Raw genomic sequence first — 26,247 nt, 5'->3', positions numbered from 1 at the left:
CCCACATCTGCCAAGTATGAGCCAAAGGCAGAGTGGCAAAGGTGCCTGCATCTAGATGAGGGGAATACGGTGGCTTGTGGAAGCTTGGAGATGCCAGGAACTACAGAACCCTAAGGAAGATGTCACAGCCCTGGTTTGGGAAGCCCTTAGATCTGGGTTCCCTAAAGGGCCATAGCTCTTCTCTCTTTCTTGTTGTCTGCATTGTGACATGGGGGAGGGGGTGCGTGCTTCAGTCCTGTTTGTCTTACAGCTCTTCTTTCAGTCCTGCCCAATAAGCAGGTCCTGAGTTTTTGTCTGACATCTAGAAGAATGAGGAGCATAGACAACTGGAGAGTGAGCAAGGCACAGAGGAGTTTAACTGAGTGGCACAACAGTTCTCAGGAGACCCAAAGTGGGTAGCTCCTTTCCTCAGACAGGTAGTCCCAGGTCCAGCTGTCAGTGGAGAGGAGACCCACAGTGTGTGGCTCCTTTCTGCAGGCAAGTTGTCATGTCATCTGCTGGAGTCTGGCTGAGTCTGGAGGTTTTAATGGGCCTCGGAGGGGAGGAAGTGCATGCTGATTAGTCCATGGGCAGCCAGGGGCAAGACCAAAATAAGCACACTAAGTTCTCATTCTGATCTGCCAAACTTACAGCTGGGCCCCCAGGCTATTACTATATCATTTTTCATAGAACTAGAAAATACTATTCCAAACTTAAGTGGAAGTGAAAAAGAGCACAAATAGTCAAAGCAATCTTAAGCCAAAGAACAAAGCTGAAGTCATCACATTACCTGTATTCAAATTATACTGCAAGTCTACGGTAACCAAAACAGCATGCTACTGGTAGAAAAACAAACTCATATTACTAATGGAATATATTGGAGAACACATAGAAAAGCCACATATCTACAGCCATCTGACCACTGACACAGTTCACAAAAATAGCCAATGACGAAAAACTCCCTATTAAATAAATTAAAACACCTGGCTAGCCATACATAGAAGAATGAAACTGGATTCCTACTTTTCATGGTATAAAAAAAAGTTAACCTGGCTGGGAGTGGTGGCTCATGCCTTAATCCCAGCCCTTTGGGAGGCCGAGGCAGGTGGATCATGAGGTCAGGAGATCAAGACCATCCTGGCTAACATGGTGAAACCCCGTCTCTACTAAAAATATAAAAAATTAGTCGGGTGTGGTGGCAGGTGTCTGTAGTCTCAGCTACTAGGGAGTCTGAGGCAGGAGAATGGCGTGAAGCTGGGAGGCGGAGCTTGCAGTGAGCTGAGAGTGCACCACTGCACTCCAGCCTGGGTGACAGAGCGAGACTCTGTGTCAAAAATAATAAATAAATAAAAATAAAAAAATTAACCCAAGATGCATTAAATACTTAAACTAAAACCTAAAACTATAAGTCCTAGAAGAAAACCTAGTTAAGTTTTATTTTTTTCTTTTGCCAAAATGATGAATTAGAGGCTTTGGTGTGCATCAGTCACTTGAAAATAGCAAAATAAACCATAAAAATGAGCTCTGTGAACTTTAATTTAAGAAGAAAAATGTGAATCCAATGGAATTATGAAGAATACTCCAGATCCTGGAGAGGTGAACACCAGCAAACAGCTCCCATGATGGTATCCAGTTGATAAAAAGAAAGAAAGAATAAAGAAAATATCCCACCTGCATGAAAAAGTTACAGAAATAAAAGTGCCAGTGTCTCCAGATAAGAAAACATCAGTGCAAGAATTTTGGCATCATGAAAATCTGAATGTAGTGATACCACTAAAGGATTCTGCTAGCTTTTAAGCAACGGTCCCTAACCAAAAGGGAAACTCAGAAATGACAGATAAATAATATAAAACATGGATTGCAAAGAAATTCAATAAGATCCAAAACAAACTTGAAAATTGACACACAAAAAAATTCTAAAGCAATTCAGGAATTAAAGGAAAAGATAAACGTCTTAAAAAGTAATCCATCACAGCTTCTGGAATTGAAAAACTCTCAAGGAATTTTAAAATATAATCAAAAGCTTTATTAATAGACTTGCTCTATCAGATAAAAGGATTTAAGAGCTTGAAGATAAGTCTTCTGAAGTAACCCAGTCAGACAAAAATAAAGAAAAAAAGAATTTAAAAAAACTTACAGTGTCTTGCCCGGGTGCAGTGGCTCAGGCCTGTAATCCCAGCACTTTGGGAGGCCAAGGCAGGCGGATCAAGACCATCCTGGCTAACACGGTGAAACCCTGTCTCTACTAAAAACACAAAAAATGATCTGGGTGGGGTGGCAGGAGCCTGTAGTCCCAGCTACCTTGGAGGCTGAGGCAGGAGAATGGCGTGAACCCGGGTGGCGGAGCTTGCAGTAAGCTGAGATCACATCACTGCACTCCAGCCTGGGCAACAGAGCAAGACTGTCTCAAAAAAAAAAAAAAAAAAAGCACAATGTCTTCAAGAAATATGGGATTATGTAAAACAACCAAATCTATTAATTATTAGCATTTCTGAGAGAGAAAGAGAAAAAGAAAAAGAAAACAACCTGGAAATTACATTTGAGGGAAAAATTTAAGAAAATTTCCCTGATCTTGTCAGAAAGGTAGACATCCAGAAACAAGAAATCAAGAGAACATCTGTGAGATACTATATAAAATGACATCACAAGGGTATACAGCCACCTGATTGTCCAAGGTCAATACTAAAGAAAATTTCTTTTTTTTTTTAAGCAGTATGATCAAAATAGCAAATTTCATTCTGTTTTCATTATTATTATTATTATTATTATACTTTAAGTTATGGGATACATGTGCAGAACATGCTGGTTTGTTATATAGGTATACACGTGCCATGGTGGTTTGCTGCACCCATCAACCAGCCGTCTACATTAGGTATTTCTCCTAATACTATCCCTCCCCTAGCCTTCCACCCCCTGACAGGCCCTGGTGTGTGATGTTCCCCTCCCTGTGTCCATATGTTCTCATTATTCAACTCATACTTAAAGGCAGCTAGAGAAAAAGGAAAGATCACCTACAAAGGTAACCCCATCAGTCTGAAGCAGACTTCTGATCAGAAGACTTACAAGCCAGGGGAGCCTGGGGACCTATTTTCAGCATGCTTAAAGAAAGCAAATTCCAACCAAGAATTTCATATTCCAACCAAGAATTTCATATTCCATCAAATTAAGCTTCTTATGCAAATGAGAAATAAAATCTTTTCCTGACAAGCATGTACTAAGAAAATGTGTTACCACTAGAAAGCCTCACAAGAGACCCTAAAGTAGTTCTAAACATGGGAACAAAGAGCCATATCTGCTACCACAAAAACATACTTAAGTACATAGCCCACAGACCCTATAAAGCAACCACAAAATAGAAACTAGAAAGTTACCAGCTAACAACTTAATGATATAATCAAAATTTCATATATCAGTATTTACCTGGTACATAAATGGCCTACATACCACACTTTAAAGGTACAGAGTGGCAAGTTGGATTAGAAACAAAACAAAACACAAGACCCATATGGCTGCTATCTCCAAGAGACCCAGCTTTCATGTAATGATACACAAAGGCTCAAAGTAAAGGATTGGAGTAAGATCTACCATGCAAATAGAAAAGAAAAAGAACAGGGATTACTATTTTCGTATCAGATAAAACAGAGATTAAACTAAAAACACTAAAAAAAAAAAAAAAAAAAAAAAAGACAGGAGCAACATAATGATAAAGGGTTCAATTCAAAAAGAAGATTTAACCTAGAATATATACACACCCCATATTGTAGAGTCTGGATTCACAAAACTAGTACTTCTAGACCTATACAAAGACTTAGACAGTCACACAATAACAGTGGGGGAGATCAAGACCCCACTGACAGCATTAGACAGATTGTCAAGGCAGAAAACCAACAAAGAAATACTGGACATAAACTCAACACTTGAGCAACTGGATCCAATATGCATCTATAGAATACTCCACCCATGCACCACAAAATATACGTTCTTCTCATCTGCACATGGAATATACTCCAAAATTTACTACATGCTCAGTCATAAAGCAAGTCTCAACAAATTAAAAAAAAAAAAAAGAAATCATAGCACCCGTATTCTTGGACCACAGTGGAATAAAAATAGAAAGCAATACCAATAATATTTCTCAAAACCCCATGATTACATGGAAATTAAACAGCTTGCTCCTGAATGACTTTTAAGTAAACAACAACATCAAGTCAGAAACATAAAAAAATTATTTGAAATAAATCAAAACAGAAACAACATACAAAAATCTCTGGGATGTTGCAAAAGCAGTGTTAAGAGGAACGTTTATAGTGATAAATGCCTACCTCAAAAAGTTAGAATGATCTCAAATTAATGATAAAACATCATACTAGAGAAAGTAGATAAACAAGAACAAATGAATCCCAAATATAGAAGGAAAATAAGATAACTCTAATTAGACTTGAACTGAATGAAATTGAGACCCAAAATTCCACATAAAGGATAAATGAAACCATAGTTTCATAGTTGGTTCTTTGACAGGATAAACAAGATCAATAGACAATTAGATTAATAAAGAGAAAAAAAGAAAAATTCAAGTAAGCACAATCAGAAATGACAAAAGTTGTGTAATGTCACAGCCGATCACACAGAAATACAAAACACCCTCATAGACAACTATGAATATTTCTATGCACACATACTAGAAAATCTAGAGGAAATGGATAAATTCCTGGAAACACACAATCTCTCGAGATTGAATCAGGAAGAAATTGAAACACTGATGAGACCAATATTGAGTTTGAAAAGTGAATTAGTAATAAAAAACCTAATAGCTAAATAATAATAATAATAATGAGCCCCGGTCCGGCTAGATTAACAGCTGAGTTCTACCAGAGGTCCAAAGAAGAGCTGATAGTAATTCTACTAAAACTATTCCAAAAAATCAAGGAGGGGGGATTCCTACCTAACTCATTCTATGAAGCCTGCATCACCTAATAGCAAAACCTAGCAAAGACACACACACACACACACAAAAACTACTGGCCCATGTCTCTGAAGGACAGAGACATGGCCTAAATGCCACACTTAAAAGTTATTTCATATTCCATCAAATTAATTCTCAGCAAAATACTTATTTACACATCAAATTTAACAACACATCAAATAGTTAATTTACAATGGTCACGTAGGGTTAATTCCTGAGATTCAAGGTTGTTTCATCGTATTTCAATATATGCAAATCAGTAAATGTGATCTGATCACATTAACACAATTTAAACTAAAACCATATGATCACCTCGAGAGATGCAGAAAAAGCTTTCAACATAATTTAACATCCCTTCATGGTAAAATCCCTCGAGAAACTGGCATCAGAGGTACATACCTCAAAATAATAAAAGTTATCTACAAAAAACCCATAGCCAGCATCACACTGAATGATCAGAACTGCAAGCATTCCTCTTGGAAGTGGATCAAGACAAAGAGGACTTGTCTCACCACTCCTATTCAGGACAACACTGGAAGTGCTATTCAGATGTTAAACATTTTTTTTTTCATATATTTGTTGGAAGCAAGAGGAAGAAACAAAAGCATCCAAACAGTGAAAAAAAATCAGACTATCTCTCTTCACTGGTGATATGATTTTATACCTAGAAAACTCTAAAGACTCTCTCAGTAAGTTATTAGAACTGATCAACAATTTAGCAAGGTATCAGGATACAATCAATGAACAAAAATCCATAGCAGTTCTATACACCAGTAACTAAGAACCAAATCAAGAACACAATTCGATTTACAACAACCACAAAAGAAGTAAAATACCTAGTCATAAATCTAACCAAGGAGGTGAAAGATATCTGCAGGAAGAACTACAAAATTGCTAAAAAAGGAACACTTGACAAAAATAAGCAGTGTGAAAAGGACTCCCTATTCAATAAATGGAACTTGAACAGCTGGTGAGCTATATGCAGAAGAATGAAATTGGATACCTACTTTTTATTACATACAAAAATTAACTCAAGATGTCTTAAATATTTTAATGTAAGAACTAAAACTATAAGAATCCTAGAAAAAAACCTAGGAAACACTATTCTGGACATCACTCTTTGCAAAGGATTTATGACTAAGTCCTCGAAAGCAACTGCAACAAAAACAAACATTGTTAATTTGGACCTAATTAAACTAAAGAGCTTCTGCACAGCAAAAGAAACCATTGACAGAGTGAACAGATAACCTACAGAACAGGAGAGAATATTCCCAAAATATGCATCTGATAAAGGTCTTATATTCAGAATCTACAAGTAGCTTTAAGAATTAAACAAGCAAAAGCAAATAATTCCATCAAAACATAAGTAAAGTACATGAATAGGTACTTCTCAGCAAAACGGGATACAAGTGGCCAAGAAATATATGAAAAAAAGCTTAATATCACTAATCATCAGAGAAATGCAAATCAAAACCACTATGAGATACCTACTCACATCAGTCAGGGTGGCTACTATTTAAAAGTAAAACAACAACAGATGATGGGAGGTTGCAGAGAAAATGGAATACTTACATACTCTTGGTGTGTAAATTTGTTCAGCCACAGTGGAAATCTGTTCGGAGATTTCTCAAAGAACTAAAAATAGAACTACCATCTGACCCAGCAATGCCACCCAAAGGAAAACAAATTGACTGAAAAGACACAGGCACTTGTATGCTCATAGCAATACTCTTCATGATAGCAAGGAAATGGAATCAACCTAGGTGCCCATCAGTGGTGGAGCATATAAAGAAAATGTGGCACATATATGCTACAGAATACTATACAGCCATAAAAAAGGAAATCGTGTCCTTTGTAGCAACTTGGATGCAGCTGGAGGCCACCATCCTAACTGAATTAACACAGAAATAGAACAACAAATATTGCATATTCTCACTTATAAGTGAGAACTAAATGTTGCATACATGTGGACATAAACTTGTTAATGAAAGACACTGGGGACTATTAGAGGCAGCTAGCTGAGAGGGAGAGTAGCAAGGCTGGAAAAACCAACTGTTGGGTGGTATGCTAACTACCTTGTTGGCAGGATTAGTTGTACCCCAAACATCAGCATCATGTGATATACCAATATAATAAACCTGTACATTTACCCCTTGAATCCAAATAAAAATGGAAAAATAACGAATGGCAAAATTAAAAGAAAAACAAAAAATATATTTTGCTAAATGAAATAAGTCAGACACAAAAGTACACATACTATATGATTCCACTTATATAAGGTAGCTAAAATAGTCAAATTAATAGAGACAGAAAGTTATATGGTGGGTGCCAGGAGCTGCAGGCAGGTGTTTGGGGAGTTAGTGTTTACTGGGTATAGACTTCAGTTTGGGAGGATGAGAAAGTTCTGGAAACAGATGGTGATAATGTTGCACAAAAAATGTGACTGTACTTAATGCCACTGAATTGTGTACTTAAAGGTGGTTGTAACGGTAAGTATTGTATTCCATATTTTTATTACAACTACAATAATAAAAAGATATGTAGGAATTTGCCAGATGAACAAGATGGAAAAGGGCATTGCCAGTGAAATAAACATAATGAAATCTGAAAAAACAAATAAGAAAAGCATCTTTGATTGCAGAAGAGCGAATTGCAAATATCCAAAGTAATCCTTGTAATATAAATGACATTACAAATGTACGGTGCAGTGCCTATGATTCATGCACACTGTACCTGAACCAGCTGTGAAACATTCATGAATCATAAACTCCTGTATCATCTTCAGAGCAAAAATGCATCCTATTTTACCAGAAATACTCATCAAAAAAAAGGAAAGAGAAGTAAAAACCCTGAAATTTCTAGGACCTTTCAAAGATATCAGAAAAACAAATTAATACCTCTGACAGGACCTGTTAATGCAGAGGGTCATGCTGTAAGACAGTTTGCATTTAATTCAAACTGTTTTGGAATAAGATCAATTCTGTAGTGAGATCAAGGCAGCAGAAATTTTTCTTCAGGGCTAAAAATAATAATTCCTTGAGGCACAGACATTAAATTCCATGGCTTCTTGAAACTATTTAAAAAATGAGAAGAATGGATAAAGATTAAAAGAAAAAACATTCTGTAAGCTGACAAAACACCTTTTTAGACTTACACCCAATTCGTGCATTAGTCAAATGTGTATGTGTTTGTTTTGTTTTGTTTTGTATTGTTTTCCTTCAGGTAACTGGAGGTGGCAACATTCACCTTCTCGGTCTGCTTCTCACCATTTTCTATTTTCTTCTGCTATTTATCTCTAAGTGGTTATACCTGTTATTGCAGTTGCCAGCAAGGAAAAGACAGGAAAAGGAAAGAGAATCAAAGCACCAGAGTTAGTCACTTCACTGGTAGGTGGAACCAGAAGTTTTAAAGCAGTAGCAAAATTTATATGTTCTCAGTGTCAGTGGACACTTTCTGTATAATAATTTTATTTCGCTTTTGTAAAGAATCATGAAGCAACCACAAAAAATTAAATCAAGGCTTATCAAGTAGATGTTTGAAAGAAAAACAATGATTCACCTTGTAGGTAGATGTACTTTGCTATTGAAGGGATTATTGGCAAGTCTAAGCAAAGCTGAAGGGAATAAGGAAATTTCGGTCCTTAGAATAGACAGCATAGAATAATGGTACAGAGAGTATAGGGTAGAACAGCTTGCATTTGAATATGACATCTGCAACAGGATTCTATTTGACATAGGAAAAGTTACTTCTACTTGTTGAGAATATTAAAAATGAAGAAGCTTTCAAGTGCTTAGTGTAGTTCCTGGCTTATGGTAGCATCAATTAAAATTAGGTACTGATGCTTTTATTATTAATATTGATCGCTTAGCCATCTGTATCTTGAGCATCCAAAGTGTCAGTTTGTTCTTTAAATTGCAAGTGACCTTTCTTTCTCAATAGAAGAGCTAGTAAAATCATAAAGTGGATGATATTTCTTGGAATGTCTCCATTCCCCTGTATTCCTTTACATTTCACCTTTTTTAATCCATTATTGCAAATGCCGAGTACCTTCTTGTTCACCCTAAAATGTTTTATGAGTTTATGAGTTAACAGGAAAACAGGTTCTTTTTCGAAAATTGGAATAAAAAGAACTACCATTTATTATTATTATTATTATTTTATTTATTTATTTATTTATTTATTTTTTATTTATTTATTTTTTTTGAGACGGAGTCTCGCTCTGTGGCCCAGGCTAGTGTGCAGTTGTGTGATCTCAGCTCATTGTAACCTCCGCCTCCCAGGTGCAACTGATTCTCCTGTCTCAGCCTCCCAAGTATCTGGGATTACAAGTATGCACCCACATGCCCAGCTAATTTTTGTATTTTTAGTAGAGACAGGGATTCACCATATTGGCCAGATGGGTCTGGAACTCCTGACCTCAGGTGATCCAACCCCTTAGGCCTCTCAAACACTTTTTTCTACATTTCAAACTCTTTGCAATTTACCTGCTATCTCATTTAATCTCCTCTTCCCTACCCTACACACAACCAACCTCCCTCCTATTAACCAACCACTTAAAATTCTGCCTCCTTATGTACTTTAAATACAAAGGATAAAATAGTCCCCATTATTTTAGCAAATATTTATTGAATATATTCTTGACACGTGATCCTGCTTGTATTTTTAGCTAGCTAATGTGAGATACATCTTTGACATGGTTAAATGTATGATCCCTTAATCCAATTTAATATAATAAACTAATGCTGCATTATAGGAGTATAAACATTTTTAAAAATATATTTTATATTATAAAGTTGGCTTTATACTTTACATAAATATAATGGACACTTTCTGTTTATTTTTGAATGATTATCAATGTCATACTGAAAGGGTCAGTACATCCGACCTTTCACAAAAAATGTAAAAGGTCAAATGTAAAAATTGTAGGCTTTGTGGTTCACACATGGATTCTGCATATTATTCTTCAATTTTCGTCGTTTGGTTCCATATTTTTGTTTGTTTACATGTTTCTTACAAACCTTTTAAAATGCAAAAAGTATTCTATCTTACTTGTCTCTCAAAATACAAGCCATTTTACCCAGGAACTGTACTTGGTCAATCTCTGCTTCACTATACATGTTCTTTGTTATTTTAAAATCAATACTGACATATTTCAAGTAAATTGTTTTCACTACCACTCATTTTCCGATGTAAGTCAATAGGTTAACATAAATAAGAAAGTAGCAGCCAAAAAAAAAAAAGAGAGAGAGAGAACAATAAGAAAAACATTTTAAGTCAAAGGAAAATTGCCAGTTTTTATCTCCTCCTAATTCCCAATCCTTCACTCCTAAAGGAACATATTAAGTGCAAAGAATGTCATACTTTTATTCCATTCCCCATATATACATTTTTATCCATTTGGCAAATTGTGGTTGAATTTCTCTTGGGATGACTTCACCAGTAGTAGGTGAATGGATCATTTAATTCAACACTAGTTCATAAGTGATTTTTCTTTTCAATCAGGCACACACTCACTGCTGATAACTGCATATTTTGACTATTTGTAGAAGTGCTAAAGGAACTAAGAATTTTACGGTAAATAAGCCATGTCGGAACAAATATCAAGGCCTCGAGAATAGTATACTTTATAACTTTGCTCAACGCATAATGTAGGAAAATATCCAATTAGGAGTCTAGAAATGGAGTGAGGCAGGGCCAGCTGAATATTTTGTTTGATATTTAATTGTTAACTCTTATAGTACCTTCATAAAGTTTCCAAATCTTTTTTCTTTTCTCTTGCTTTTGTTGTAAATACAAAAGTCTAAGCCCGCATTATATTATACTCAGTTTGAATATGGAATATCAACTCCTTAAGAATAAAATGAAACAGTCTAAGATGCTTTCAGGCTTTTGTATTGATCATTTCCATTTCTGTTGTGTAGCTGGTTTCATCAATGATGTCTCAATTTATGTCTATAATTGTTATTTTGCAAAACGGTCTCATTTTAATTAATATGATGCCTTACTCATTATTTTTTAATTATTTTCTTCATTATTTTGAAACTAATTTTGTTTCTAAGGACTGGGAACAAGGTGGGTGGATGTGATCATCTCACACATGTTCTTGTCTTTTTTCCTTTTATTTTCCCTCTGTTGCTGGGATAGAGAGGATGAAGAAAGAAAAAATGTATTTGTTAAAGGAATTATCTGTATTGAGGTTGCTCTAGGATTACTGTGCTAGAGGAATGACTCCCAGTAAATTCCACCATTAAGAGGCTCAATATCAAGCAACAATCCTGTGAACTAGTGGCAAGTTATGGAATTCTAATGTATCTTTTAGTTAATGTCCAGGTGGTAGCCTCGTCTTACATCTTGATGTGCATACTTCTCTTCTTCACATGTTGCAGTGTTCTTTATTTTATAATTTATAATTAGAAGCACAAACTCTGAGATTTATGGATCCAGGCAGGATCGATCTCACCTACAATACTGGGCAAGATCTTCAAGGGGACAGCTCATGCTTTCTTGTCAACTGCCCAGTCCACCACCACATTTCTCTCCAATGTTCTCTCCCCCGTTTTAGTTGTACTGACTCAAATCTAAGCAGCTATTCGATTAGAGTATTGAATGGTGATCTTCCCTTTTTGGGTGAATTTCTCTTGGATTTTGTTCTCTCAATCTTAGCCAGACTTTTTCTATAATAACACTTGACTAGCAAAAATTTCAACCTCATCTATTTATAAAATAATGTTATCTAGTACTATTTGAGACCTCTCTTACTTGGATTTTTTTAGAGTATTGTACTCAGAATCAGGAACTTTTTGAGATAAAATCTGAGAAATTAATAACTTTTGCTCAACTGTGCTTTATTCAGGTTTTTATCTGTATTCTATTCTATAATCTCCAAGTGAGGAAAATAGTCAATTCATATTTCTCTAAAGTGTTTCTTCATAAGAGCCTTAAAACAAATGTATATATTTTTAAACATTAGTACATTTACCCCAATATAACATCACAAAATTAACCTTTGGAAAATACAGAACTAATGTAATACAAAACATTTACATCCTTCCCAAAACAGGTAAAATAAACATAATAGTTCTCTACAGCCTAATCTAAAAGAATGTGATGTAGTGGATAGGGTCCTGAGTTTTTAATCAAAACGAGAAAAACTAATATGACTCATAAACCTTTCTGTTTCTGAGTCTCATTCTTTTCATTTTCCTGATGATAACGATAGTAAGATCCACCTGTTTGTTTGGGCAGGTTAATGACCAAGTGAAATGATGCATTATACATTTGTCAAAGAAATATAGCCTCTTAAAAGAAAGTTAACGCAGCTGATGTTCAGTAACATATCTCGGTTTGAAAGTAAAAAATTAGAAATAAACTGAAATAAACAATCAATACATATTATGGTAACAACAAGTAATAATTTGAATTAAGATAACTTGTTGAACACTGATTTATCAAACTCTATGAACTAGCCCATTTTTTAAATTTATAGTTTGTTTGTTATTAGAAAAACATTTCCCTAGATAGAAGCTGCTCCATTATTCTGAAGGGAAGTACAAATGATGAAAAGCAGAGCTGGAGATGATCCATGATGGACATACAGTGTGAGTAAGAAATATATATTATTTGTTTTAAATCACTGAGATTTTGAGTTTGTGTATGTATCCCTAATATGAGCCAACTATCCTTAATGATACCATAAGCAAAGAATTTAAAGTAAATAAACAGTGCATGACCCCATATTAAGTGCCACACTAAGTGTTAATTACATCTCCTTGGAGGTAAACAGGGGACTGGTTCCAGGACGTCTGAGTATATAAAAAATCCACACATTCTGAAGTCCCACAGTGGGTCTTATGGAACCCTTTGTATACAAAAGATTGGCTCTCCAAATAGGCAGGATTTATATTATATTTCTCAAAAAATCTGCATATAAGTGGATCTGTGCATTTCAAACTTGGGTTGTTCAAGGGTCAACTGTGTTACTATTTTATGGGATGAGACGGCAGAGATGACACATGGAAACTTTATGTCTAAAAAAGGAGAAATATGCAAATGGTGGTGGGGTGGGCCAAATGGAATGTGAGTTACATGAAAAGGTAATTTGGAAGGAAATAATGCTTTTGTGAAGAAGAGAAATACTTGAATATTTGAGTATAAAACATAGTTTTATTTAGTACCCTTGCCTCTCTTTAGTATGATAAAAATACATAAAAAATTCAGAGAGACAAAGAGGGAGGAAGCTGCTTGAGTGAACATACTCTGGTGATGTAAATACTTGAGGGAATTCTCTCTGTATTGGGTGGTGTGCTGATGAATGCTTAACAAAAAAACTTTGAAGTGAAAGACACTGATTCGTTGTATTTGATGATTTCTTTGGCATAAGTATGCCCACCATAGCAATGTTTAGCTGGTAACAAGACATAACTGCACACAGAGTCAGGAAGAGATGCACATGACTGGCTCTCATGATTTCGCCGTGGTCTGGCTCCAGCATTTGACTGTGACAAGTTTCACTGGCTGGTCAGAACTCTGGAGGAAAAACATCTACCTATAACTAACCCTGATCAGCATAACAGGTTTGAGAAAGCTCTAGTAATATTTTCCTCAAGTGAACGCCATCAATACAGCCGTCAGGCAAAACAGCATTCATGCACTGAGGAAAATCACTGCTTCTCGAACAACTTTTAGATAGCATAAAAGGCCCATTCTTAAAAGCAGAAGTGGGAAGGGGGGAAACAAGAATTGTTGTCTGAAAAGAAATCACTTAGATCTCCATCAAAACAGATTAGTTTGAAGCCAATTTGCTGCTATCTTCAAAACTATATTTCCTCAAAAATTCTGTCTTCCAAATTGAGCAGTGAGTCAGCAGTAGGTAGTGCTAGAGTGTGAAAAGGATGAGGACAGAGGCAGCCAGGGTACCTCTAATGCATCTTCTTATTTGAAGAGTAATTTGATGGAAGCTTTCCAACTTTTAGGTCAGTAGCTTAAATGCAGTCTCAGTTGATCATGAACAAAAGTGGGTGGTTAGTGGCCTGTGAAAAGTACTTTCATGGTATCACCCTTGTTCTTTCTAATAGAGACTGCCACTACAGTTGGCATCCTTTCTTTTCCTTATACCAGAAGCACAAAGGGTGAATAGAAATGTCATTTCAAGTGTTTTTTCAGCCTTTGTACCAGAGAAATTTGAAATATGAAAAAGACCAACTTCTTTTCATCTTTAACTCACAGGGAGAATTATTGAACTATAATATGTTTCCTAAATCTTCCTGGACTTTATTAAAATGAAACCTGAGCCACTTTATAAGTAAAATTATGTCTTACTTCATAGGAAGTTAAATTACATAAAGGCACATACTTGAGACATATTTAAATATAAAATGTATAATTTCTTGACCTGAATCTTACACATGTAAGATTTATTTTATTTTCCTTTTCTTTCTCTTATTTTATTCTTGCTTCAATAAATGAATTCCCATGAATGTAAAGACAAAGATCTTATTATTCCATTAAATGAACATGTCTTAATATTTGTTTTTTTCTATTCTTTATCATTACAATAATTTGACTTTTTTTCTCCTAAAGAGACTGTAGGTTTTATTCTCTTTCTTTTAATTATTTCACTAAAATCCTCCAAATTTCCGTATTACTAATATCTCTACCTTCATATAATTTTGTTTCAATATTAAATGATCAATTAAAGCAAACTCTCTCTAAGTACCTGGAGAAAAGCAACAGAATAAATATTAGCGTAGAGACCCAAAGAAGTACGTGGTAATGCCAAGAAAATTTCAGTAGCTATTAGTAATCAGTAGGATATAACAGAAATCGCCGTTTTAGAAGTGATGAAAACTCAATCAACTGATTTTAAGCATCAATTACTTTCTATGGGGTTAGCTTTCCACATCTCAAGAATAAGATTGATGTGTTCTGTTATTTTTGCATCATTTTCAATACAAGCATTCTATGAAATCTTCACTTTTATATCACCCAGATTTAAGTGAGAGGGTGTTAATATTCGAATGGGATTTGAGCAAGATGTAGCTGTGCCTTATGTCATGTCAGCTGATGATAAAGATTGATGCTGGAATTTTCCTGGGTCAGTCATGTTAAAATCTCCCCTAGGCTTCAAGGCCAGCTTCATGAATTCTCATATCAGCAACTTCTGCAATTCCCATGTAACATCAGAAGATAAACTCTGTTCTCTGAACATTCATGTATAAAACAATGCATCATCTTATGATTCTTATGATTGACATAGCAAAGTGAAAATATATCAACACCATATTTAGCCCAACTTGAAGCTGCATATTCAAAGATAGAGCTTTTCCTGGCCAAAGATACTTTGGTCAGAAATATATAAACAGTGAACACCAAGCTATCATCTTGCAAGTAATATATATGCTCATGAATCTCTAGCTACAAATAAAAATATCAGCTAAAACTACCCCCTTCTCATAAATGAATAAAAAACAGCAATTACAAGATTTGCCTATGGCCATGAAATGAAGTGGGGCTTGTCTCAGAATTAAAATGCCTACCATCAGCCTTTGAGTACAAAGTTAATTCCCCTATACAAGACTGCAGCAAAAATAAATCCAGCTGGAGAAAAGGCATACAAAACAGAAAATAATAGTCAGCTGCAGACTCTTTGGATCCAAAGTACAAAATATTCAAGTACGTGTTTCCAATCCCTTCATTCTCTCCTGTAATGATTGCAGCTAATCCCTACCAGCCAAATGTTAGTTGTTCAATTGTGGTGATCAATAGAATAGATTAGCTGTGGAAACCCTCCATCCATATTACCCTTGCTTTCCTTTCCAGATGGAACTTTCATTCACTAGAGTGGAGGCAAGCATGTGAGGTTTTTCTCTCCATACACAAATATAAACTCATTAAATGCCAAGCTTATCACTTTAGAATTTACAGACACACACACACACACACACACACACACACCCCCAAGGAACATACCTGTAGATTTAATAAAACAGCACCAACCCTCATGGCTTCACTAATTTCAAGGCTATACATCAGCTGTGGGAAGCGAGGAGGGCTTTGATTATTTGGTGGAAGCACTTCAATGTACACAGTGCAGATGGAGTGCCTGCAGAGAAAGAGAGGCAAACAAGATGGTTACGAATCTGCATCACATTTAATGTTAGGCTGCATTGTTTATTCACTTGTTGGGTTTACTGGAGAAAAAATTTCCAAATTTCATGAAAAATAGTAAAGTCAAAATGAAAGGATAGAAAAATAAAACTACCACCAAAGTATAATGGTGCTATGAAATTATCTCAGTAAAAGAAAAGTAATTGCCTCCAGTATCTGTTTTTCCTACTTAGATTAATAGTGTAAATTAAAATGGAATAGCTATGTAAATAAAGTTAATAAATTAACTTGCCTCGACTTCTGACTTTGTTTTTAATGCTTCTCTAATAGCAAAATCATTCTATAAACATCTGGTAATAAGAGCTGTCCTTGGGGCTTTTTTCCTCTTAAAACAGCAGGGGGAGTATTGATTAAAATAACACACACAAAAAATTACGGGCTGTGTTTTACCCGTTCTGTTGCTGACGTCAATGGCTTACTGTAAGTGTATCTCAGGAGTCAGGATCATAAGGAATCCTATGTAAAATAGTTGCAAACAAAACTAAATATGTTTTAAAATCTTCTCTAAAAAGCAAAATATGATAAGCTAGGAATCAGATTTAATAAAGCCCTTAATATTAACAGGAGCTTTTCTTAAAGGAAAAGATACCTTATCATTACAAGGAAAAAAAATTAGCATTGACATAGTCAACTTTTTTGATATCTCTGAACTTTGAAATTTTTATAAAACAAAACTTGAAGAAGCATGTTAGTCAAGGTTTGTAAGGTGGAAACATTGGCTGAAATATATCAATGAAATCTGAAAATTTATAAGGTTAGCCCTCTATTGTGAAAAAACATATGTGTACATACACACACACAGATATATATACACACAAATATATACACATACATATATACACTCATGCGTACATACATTTTGTACAAACATACCACCACTGCCTAAGATGTATGTTTGAATTTATTTTAACAAAGTCATGATTTAGTTCAAAATACATTTGTTATAATTTCTATTTGGGGATGAGAATATTTATTTATTTATTTATTTATTTATTTATTTGAGATGGAGAGTCGCTCCACAGGCTGGGCTGGAGTGCAGTGGCATGATCTCTGCTCATTGCAACCCCCACCTCCCGGGTTCAAGCGATTCTCCTGCCTCAACCTCCCAAGTAGCTGGGATTACAGACCTGTGTCACCATATCCGGCTAATTTTTGTATTTTTAGTAGAGATGGGGTTTTGCCATGTTGGCCAGGCTGGTCTCGAACTCCTGACCTCAGGTGATTCACCTACCTCAGCCTCCCAAACTGCTGGGATAACAGCCCTGAGCACCACGCCTAGCCTAGAAACTTCTTAAAGTAGTCCCAAACTCTTTATGACATGCTTCAATTAAAAGACATGGTCACCAAAAATATTTGCCTGAGTTTATTAACGAAACCATTCTACTTTTCAAAACCTTTTAAAAGAAATTCAGCCCGGGCGCTGTGGCTCACGCCTGTAATCCCAGCCCTTTGGGAAGCAGGTGGATCACAAGGTCAGGAGATGGAGAGCATCCTGGCTAACACGGTGAAACCCCGTCTCTACTAAAAATACAAAAAAAAAAAAATTAGCCGGGCGTGGTGGCGGGCGCCTGTGGTCCCAGCTACTCAGGAGGCTGAGGCAGGAGAATGGCGTGAACCTGGGAGGCGAAGCTTGCAGTGAACCAAGATCGCACCACTGCACTCCAGCCTGGGTAACAGAGCGAGACTCCGTCTCAAAAAAAAAAAAAACAACAACAAAAAAAACGAATTCAGAACATGGGCACTAAAATTTCGTTTTATAGCTTGTCACTTTATAATATACCTAAATTCAAGTTGTTTTTGAGCATATCATCAGTAGATAGATAACAATAGAATAGTAAACATAAAAGCTACCGTGACTTTAAAAAATTTCATGGTCGGGCGCGGTGACTCACGCCTGTAATCTCAGCACTTTGGGAGGCCAAGGCGGGCGGATAACGAGGTCAGAAGTTCAAGACCAGCATGACTAACATGGTGAAACCCCGTCTCTACTAAAAAACACAAAAATTAGCTGGTTGTGGTGGCCTGTAATCCCAGCTACTCAGAAGGCTGAGGCGGGAGGGAGAATTGCTTGAACCCGGGAGGTGGAGGTTGCAGTGACCCGAGATCACGCTATTGCACTCCAGCCTGGGCGACCAGGAGAAACTCTGAATCAAAAAAAAAAAAACAAAAAACAAACAAAAAAACCCCCTCATACCCACATTTATCATGATATTGTTCTAAAGTAATCTCACTTTAAATTGAAATATTTTAAACTTTTGTAATTAGTTAAAATATCTGTATTCATTTCTGTCTCTGATTTTATCTATTTAGTATCAAAATTTGCCAATAAAATTAATCAGATATTTCTTAAATGGATTCAAACAGATGATGAAATGTTGCTTTTATAATTATAATTATTAATGTGAACACGAAACAATGGGAAGTTACAAAATTTATAGTATACTGCAAAGATTCCCACTTCCCATGTTGTGAGAACAAAGGAATTGTCATTTTGAGGTAGACCTAACATCCTGCCAGGTGGTGATCTGACCCCAGAAGCAGCCCCAAGATGTAAAACATTTTCCCTGATATTACCCTTGAAGATCTTGGCTTATTTTAGCGTCTGTTGTTGATCAAGTTTTTAAAACATTTTATGAATCTCTTCTCTTTCTTTTCTGTGATAGTATATTCTCTATGCATAACAAGTCCTACAACACTATCGGTAATAACAGTAGGTGAGTGATGTTGAACACAGAATTTGTAACCAGATATTCCTGAGTTAGAATTTTGGTGCTGCCCTCAGTGATCTAGAGCAAATCACTTCTTTCAGTTTCATTATTTCCACATAATAAATGTAAATAATAATAACATCTAAGGTCATGATAAAGATGAAATAAGTTTATATATTTGTATATATAAGTACATGTATACATATATATGAAACATACTTTTATAATTTATTATTAATAAATTACTCAAAATAAGGCTTAAGGTTACTTAGTCTACTTTATGAATAGTGTAAACAATCTTGCATTTTCCTTAGTTACATCCTTTATAATACTGTAGATATTTTAATTGAATCCTTTCACTTGGCTAAATTCCTACAAAGGCACGATACTCCTTCACCCCTCCCCAGCATGGGGTATGTTGGTGTTAGAATTTGAGCATGTTGTCTCATAATCTTTAGGGTAGGATACAAGAATCTACAATTTTTACAAATTTCCAAGGTTCTACTTATAGAAACTAGAATTTGAAGACCACTGCTTCAGAATCTCATGAAAAGTACAATACGTAGACTCACTTGTTTTTTTTAATTACCTCAGGAGAAAACTCTATAAACTCACCTAACATCTTCAATAACCCTGGATCCAAGAAACTTCCTCAATGTTTAACTATTTTTTTTGACCTGGAACATATCTGTACTGCAGATTCGAAGCTTTCTTTCAAAAGCTAGGCCCCTTTCTGCTTCTGATATGCTTTAGATTTTCAGTTTACTGGTCAAGAATACTTTATAGAGGTTTTACAAGAATATCAGTGTCTTAAGGCTTCTGAAAGCATAGTTAAACTACACTTACACTTTTTTATTTCTTTATTCCTTTCCCTTTCATTATCTTCCCATTTTAGAGGGCTAAAGTGTGACAATACTACAATAAGGACCTTAAACTCATATGAGGCACTTGGATATTTGTCACAGAGAAGAAAACTTTAAAATGCTGAAACAAAGAGGACTCTAGACCCAGACAGAACACAGAGACAAATTTTAGCCCAACAGGACCATCTCCTTGATCTGTGCTTACTCCTTTGCCTTCTCTGTTCTTTTCCACAATAATTCAAAAGGTAGTATTGCTAATTATGTTTTCCTCCCTTATTGGATGTGAATCTTAGTTATTTGGAGGAGATCATATCTCAAGGTCTTGCATTTTTCATCTGCAACATCCTGGCACACCCCTACAATGTGTTTAAATAAGCACCAGGTTTCTTGTGGGTTATTGCCTTTTAAAATGCTATCTCCTTTTTATCCCTGATGTCAGCACAGTGTCAGAGTTAGCTTTCCTAAAATTGAATACCAATAGTATTAACAATAAAATAATAGCATTTATGCTGTAATAAATAGTAGTAATTCAACAGCATCATTTAAGCACTTACTAAAATAGGGCAGTCACTATATAAATAAAAATACTTTATGCAAGCATTTTGTATTCACATTTTATAGCTAGTGCTAAATGCATAACACTGAGCATATATATGAGACAAATTTTATTTTTGTAATATAGCCAGAATGATGTAGATAAATCTCCATTTCTAAAAACGAACATCATAAAGCTTTATTATATTTCATCTGGTAATAAAGGTCAAAGTAGAACAAAAGAGGTAATATATTTCTTATATACTCTTGAAACCTACCCAATAGTCCCATAAATAGTTTTTTGTTTTTTGTTTCTTGATAAACATAGAAATTGACCCTTCTGATCTTAAAGCTTGAAACTTACATTTGTTTTATCTGAGCTCCTTTCTCAGGAAACAACCTTCAGGCCTCCCAAAAAAAAGTATCAAAGAACTGAAACTCACCAGATCACCACATCCAATGTCACACCCCTCAATCGTCACACCCCTCAATCGTTATGATTGTTTCCTTGCCCCTCCCTAGCTCCTGTTTTCTTACACATTAACAATTCTTCCCTGCTATGTAAACACTAATTTTAGTCAGTCAGTGAGTTGAATTTGAGATTGTTACCCATTTCCTCAGCTACAGCACTGGATTAAAGTCTTCTTCTTTGACAACAATTATTGTTTCAGTGATTGGCTTTTTGTATTACCAGCAGCATAATCTAAACTGAACCCCTAGTGTTCCTGTGACAGATTTTGCTTACCTGACAGGAACACATTGCTTGTGTCTTGGCGGCCTTGAGTCGAGTGTCTCAGAAGGCCTCCTAAGCAGTTGCCCACCTGATTTTCACTGGAGGTGTTTCAGTTTCTTTCTGGCCGAACAGCAGCTACCCCCAACTACATTCCTGATTGTCTAGTCAGAACAGCATTTGAAATTTGACATCTGCATCCAGATAGATGAGTGTCAGTTCCTTTGTGGTACTGGACAGCAGGATCCCCTCCTCTCAGTTTGAGAATTTTTTAAAGAAATTTTTATTTGTAGGTTGAACAAGCCCAAATGACTGAGAGTGGGAAGCACCCTGTGTTCATATGGACACTTTTTGGGGATTTCAGTATGAACGCTCTTGGGAGCTTGTTTGTAATTGTGGTGTGTGTGTATGTGTAAGCAAGTGTGTATCTTTTGTGGGTACCAGACAGTGGGATTGGCTCCTCTCAATTTGAGAAATTCCTAAGAAATGTTCGTTTGTGGGTTGATCAAGCCCAACCAATAGAAAGAAGAAGCACCCCAACTGTTTCAGTTTGGACACTCTTAGGGCTCGTTTGTTGTTTCAGTAGTTGGATTGTGTTGGTGATTGTGCGTATTTGATATAGTCAGAGGAAACTAGAATTCAGTAAACTAACTTTCTTTAAACACGGTTTGACTCCAGTATTCTTTGGAATCTGGAGTTTGCTATTGAATGGGAAAGAGTGACAGAGTTCCATGTATCCAAGCTTTTGCACTACTGCTCTAACCACAGTTGGGCCTGGTCAGTACGTGATGTTCTCGTGTGTCTCTTGTGGTGGTGATTGGTCCCAGTGTTCTTTGGAGTCTGGGGAGGTTTAGCCTTTAAAAATCAAACTGCCATGAAAACTGTTCTACCCAAAATTTTGATTCACAGCCTTCACTGGATTAAAGAAAGTGTGGCTATGTAAACCAGTGAGTTTGTATTGCTATATCACGGCTAGAGTTCTGAGGTAAAATGGATTGGATTTTTATGTGTGTTTGTATGTGTCTTAATGTGTTTATGTTCATATATTATGGGTCGTTTTTTTTTTCTTTTTTGTCTACGAATTTGGTTTATAAATAAAAGAGTACACATAAAATAAGTAAGCCCAAAGTATTTTTCAAGTTCAAATGACTTAAGTAAACCACAATAAACAAGCTGGCTTTAAAATTTTTGATTAAAAAAAAATAGAAATGTCTTTAGAATTGTCAGCATACATTTTTGTCTGGGTTTTATATATGACTCTGCTATATATAATTGAGGTGTCATGGTTTGGCATAGAAGGTTATAAAACTATAAACCCAGCCAAAATAAAATGATCTTGGTTTGTGTACCTTCTTTGACAAATGAGACTAATTGCATGTTCTTAGCTGATTCTTGTGAGTTACTGGCAAAAATAACTATATATTTAATTTTAAGATTTAGTTGAGGACTTGACATTCACCAGCTATTAAAAAAAAAAAAAAGCATAGTGAACAAGGAAACAGCTAACTTTAAATGATGTTGTCTAAATATTTCAGTTTTCAGAGTAATCTAGATAAACTATTAAAATGAAAAAATCAAGTACTTGTAAATTGAATAAATGTTGTAGGTAAACTTTTTGTGTAATTCAAAAATTTTAAATTGTTTTTGATGCTCATTGGGTGTCTGGGTCATTTGTAATTAAGAAAAAGTTATGGGGAAACATATTTCTAAAAACTGTGGAATGGATCTCATCTGTAAAATGCTAATATCTGATAGCCCAGAAATTCTTGCTTCTCAGGTGTTCACTAAAACTTTGTTCTCTAAAATTTAAGGCTACTAAGGATAAGAATTCTAAAGAAGATGTGTTTTTATTGAGAACAAATCATTTTGTCTAGTTCAGAAGTTATCTAAATGTTAATTCAAATTATGGGCTTGAAATGGTTACTTACAAAACAAGGTAGAAGAAAACCAGTAAGTAGAAGAAAAAGAGATGTGAAAAAAGTTACAGATATGAAAATACATTTTTGGTAAGGAAGTTGATAATGAAAAAAAAAATTTATAACAAAAGCTTTTGTCTGATGAATGTTTGTCCTAAATTAAAATAACTGGTTATTAAAAATAGAAAAGAAAGAAAATCTAGGACAAAACAGAAAGTCCAGGCATATCATGGATGGTCTGTGTAAGTCACATGCCATTTTTCTTGTTTCTCTGTGTGTCTACCTTCATGCCCATACAAAGAAAATACAAAGTTGTAAAAGCTTAGATGATAAAATATCCTTTGAAACTTGATAAAAATTGGAATACTTTGGCTAATTAACATTGTTCATAGTTAAAGCTCATATCTTAATGAAAGTAAAATATAAATTATTGTAAAGAAATACATTAGCAATTTGGCAATTTTTAAAATATAGTTAAGTCCAAAGCTGAATGTAACATGGAGCCAAATTTCATAGTATATTTGCTATTCTGCATCACATTCCTGAAGTGAATTTCTTAATTACAGAAAATATATAATGGTACTGCTGGACTTAAAGCCAGTAAATATCAGAAAACTGAATCAGGAATAAAATATCATCAGGTGAATTTTTTTGGCTCTGGGTAACACTGTAACCCGAGGTAAATTAAGTAGAAGAAAAATTGAGGGTTGGAATACTGTTTATTTTTGCTTCTTTTTTTTTTTTTTTTTTTTTTTTTCATGAGACAGAATCTTGCTCTGTTGCCAGGCTGAAGTGCAGTGGCATGATCTCGGCTAACTGCAAACGCTGCCTCCTGGGTTCAAGTGATTCCCCTGCCTCAGCCTCAGTCCTCAGCTGGGACTACAGGTGCTGCCACCACACCTGGCTAATTTTTTGTATTTTAGTAGAGATGGGGTTTCACCATGTTGGCCATGATCGTCTCATTCTCCTGATCTCGTGATCCCCTCTTCTCCGCCTCCCCAGGTGTTGGGATTACAGGAGTGAGCCACTGCGCCCGGCCTATTTTTGCTTCTAATTTTCATTTATTTGCTGTTTGTTCTACTTATACATACAAATATATACACATATACACATATATACACATATACACATATTTATATTTATACATATACACATATGTATACATACACATATATATATTTGTATACATATACATATATATAAAACTATTGATGGTTTTTAGTTTCTAATGGAAAGCTTTTATTTGGTTCTATGAATGGTCATTTTGTTTTCTATGTATCCCCAACAATTTATCATTTGCTCTATTTATTGAAAGTTTCTAAACTACCTTTGTCAAGCTTCAAAACATTGATGAAGGACAGCAGCCATTTAAATCTGACTGTTTTTTCTTACCTCTGATTATATTGCTAGCTATGATAACTTTAAGGTTCCTGGCAAAAATCACATAAAAGACTTATTTTTATAAGTTCTAAACAAAAATAGTACATTACATACTTTGTCATTTGGAAAAGTAGATGAGAATAGAAGTGTTTAAATGATGTTTATTTCCAAGGTAATTCAATTCAATCAATAATTTGAGTTACTTCAGATCCTTTCCTTTAATGAAGAAAAACTGTGATATGGGTTCAAAGTTTTAATGTTCAGGAAAGACATTTCTTTAAGGAAATTTTTAATTGATTGGAATTTCTCTCAAACTACTTTAGTTTTGTTTATCATTATTAACATTAAGTGACATTCAACTGAATTAAGCAGTAATTACTTTAAAAAGTATGATACTTTGTTGTAATTTTTGATCCAAATCCATTTATCTCTGATGGGCATTCATGTGGTACTTGAAAACAAAATATGTACTAGTGTTGCACTGGTTTGAAGACTTTAGTGGTGAAAGTTACTTAATTAGTTGTAAGTACTGTATCCAGAAGTGAATCTTAGAAATGTGTAATGATGGTCTTTTAAATAGCTAAAGAGAAATTATTGTGTGGTTTTCACTTTGTCCTTGCTTTGTTGTGTAGTATTTAAGTGAAATGACATTTCTTATCTTTATTCTGAATTTCCAAAACTGATATTTGCATTTGCCATTTTTCAATAATGGAAAAAAACCAACAACATTAGTTGCCTTACTTTGAAAAGTTTGGCAAAGGACATATCAAAACTTTGATGCTTTTGGTCACAGTTCTGTCCCTGAAATGCTAACAATTAGAAATATGGAATGAATAACCTAACTGCTTTAACACAGTGGTTAGAAGTGCTGTAAGTAGTATCTGTTAAACTCCAAACCACTGTGTTTTAATTTGTGACATATTAGAATAATAGGCTTTCTGTAGTATAAATATCCTATTAACTAATCCTTGTGCTGTTAACTTACAGGTCTTTGAATCCTGGGTCTGAAGAAAGCACTGACTTCTGTTAAATTTTGAGCACTGATACTAGTCAAAGTCTCATCTTCAGACACAGGAGAAGGTGACAATCAAAATGAACTGCTTTCACGAGACACAGGGCCAGAAATTAAAACTATTCAATCCCTGTAGACCCAGGAACTATTGTGGAAGCTGTGGGTGTGTGAGATGGTAAGGGGCAATTTTGAAGGATAAACTTAGTTCAGAGTTTCTGTAAATTAAACATTAATATCAAAAGCACAATCATGCAAGGCCAGTGTCTGGGCCTATATGTCAGAATAACAGAGTTTTCTTGGAGCGTTGATCTGCTCTTTAATGGATAATCATAAAAGGCTATAAGAAGTTTGTGAAAATCTTATAGTCAAACTGATTAAAATTAGATAGATTTGTATATAAGATTTTATTAAAATTAGATTTAACATTAATAATATACCATACAAAGATAAAATTTGGTTTTCTCATTTGAATAAAATTTTCATGTAAGATATTTTTGTTCACTTCTTGAGGAAACTGCAGGGAAAAAAATGGAGAGGTGAGAGACAGAATTAGTTGGCCTCATGCTGTCTTAAGTTTTAGGTCTTATTGCTTAAGAAACAGTCACCTCTCTATCAAAAGGTAAATGTTTTTGTTTTATTATTTTGGCTAAATAAACAAATATTTTATAGTGACCTGTGATCATATTTTGTGTTATCAGGTGTCTTAAACCTTTCATATTTGACAGAATTTCCAATAGCAAAATTTCAAGTTCTAAATTCAGTCTTTTTGACCTCATACTAACCTTTTTGGGTATTAGTTTCTCTGAAGTTCAAGAGAGACATGTAAGGCTTATTAGGCTTAGTTGTTATGTTAGAATTATGAAGGAGACATTGTCAAATCTGAGGTGATGTTAAGCTTCCTTTGTTTAATATTTACAGGGATGGGTTATTAATTGAGGATTTTATGAGATTCCTAAAATTCTGATATGTCAATATGTGTTGTCAGTAATAATTATG

The 26,247-nt window shown here is 35.0% G+C and overlaps 1 protein-coding gene across 1 annotated transcript in view; it reads right to left on the bottom strand.

Annotated features, from left to right (window-relative positions):
- Positions 1 to 26,247, bottom strand: part of PCDH15 (protocadherin related 15) — a 990,428-nt gene that overhangs the window by 309,560 nt on the left and 654,621 nt on the right. The window contains exon 15 of the mRNA XM_077945583.1: positions 15,911 to 16,043. Within this exon, the coding sequence (XP_077801709.1) occupies positions 15,911 to 16,043 (133 nt within the window). The remainder of the gene's footprint in view (positions 1 to 15,910; positions 16,044 to 26,247) is intronic.

The sequence above is a fragment of the Macaca mulatta genome, chromosome 9 (assembly GCF_049350105.2).
Source record: "Macaca mulatta isolate MMU2019108-1 chromosome 9, T2T-MMU8v2.0, whole genome shotgun sequence".
NCBI classification, from domain to species: Eukaryota; Metazoa; Chordata; class Mammalia; order Primates; family Cercopithecidae; genus Macaca; species Macaca mulatta.
This window is presented reverse-complemented; position numbering and strand designations above follow the sequence as displayed.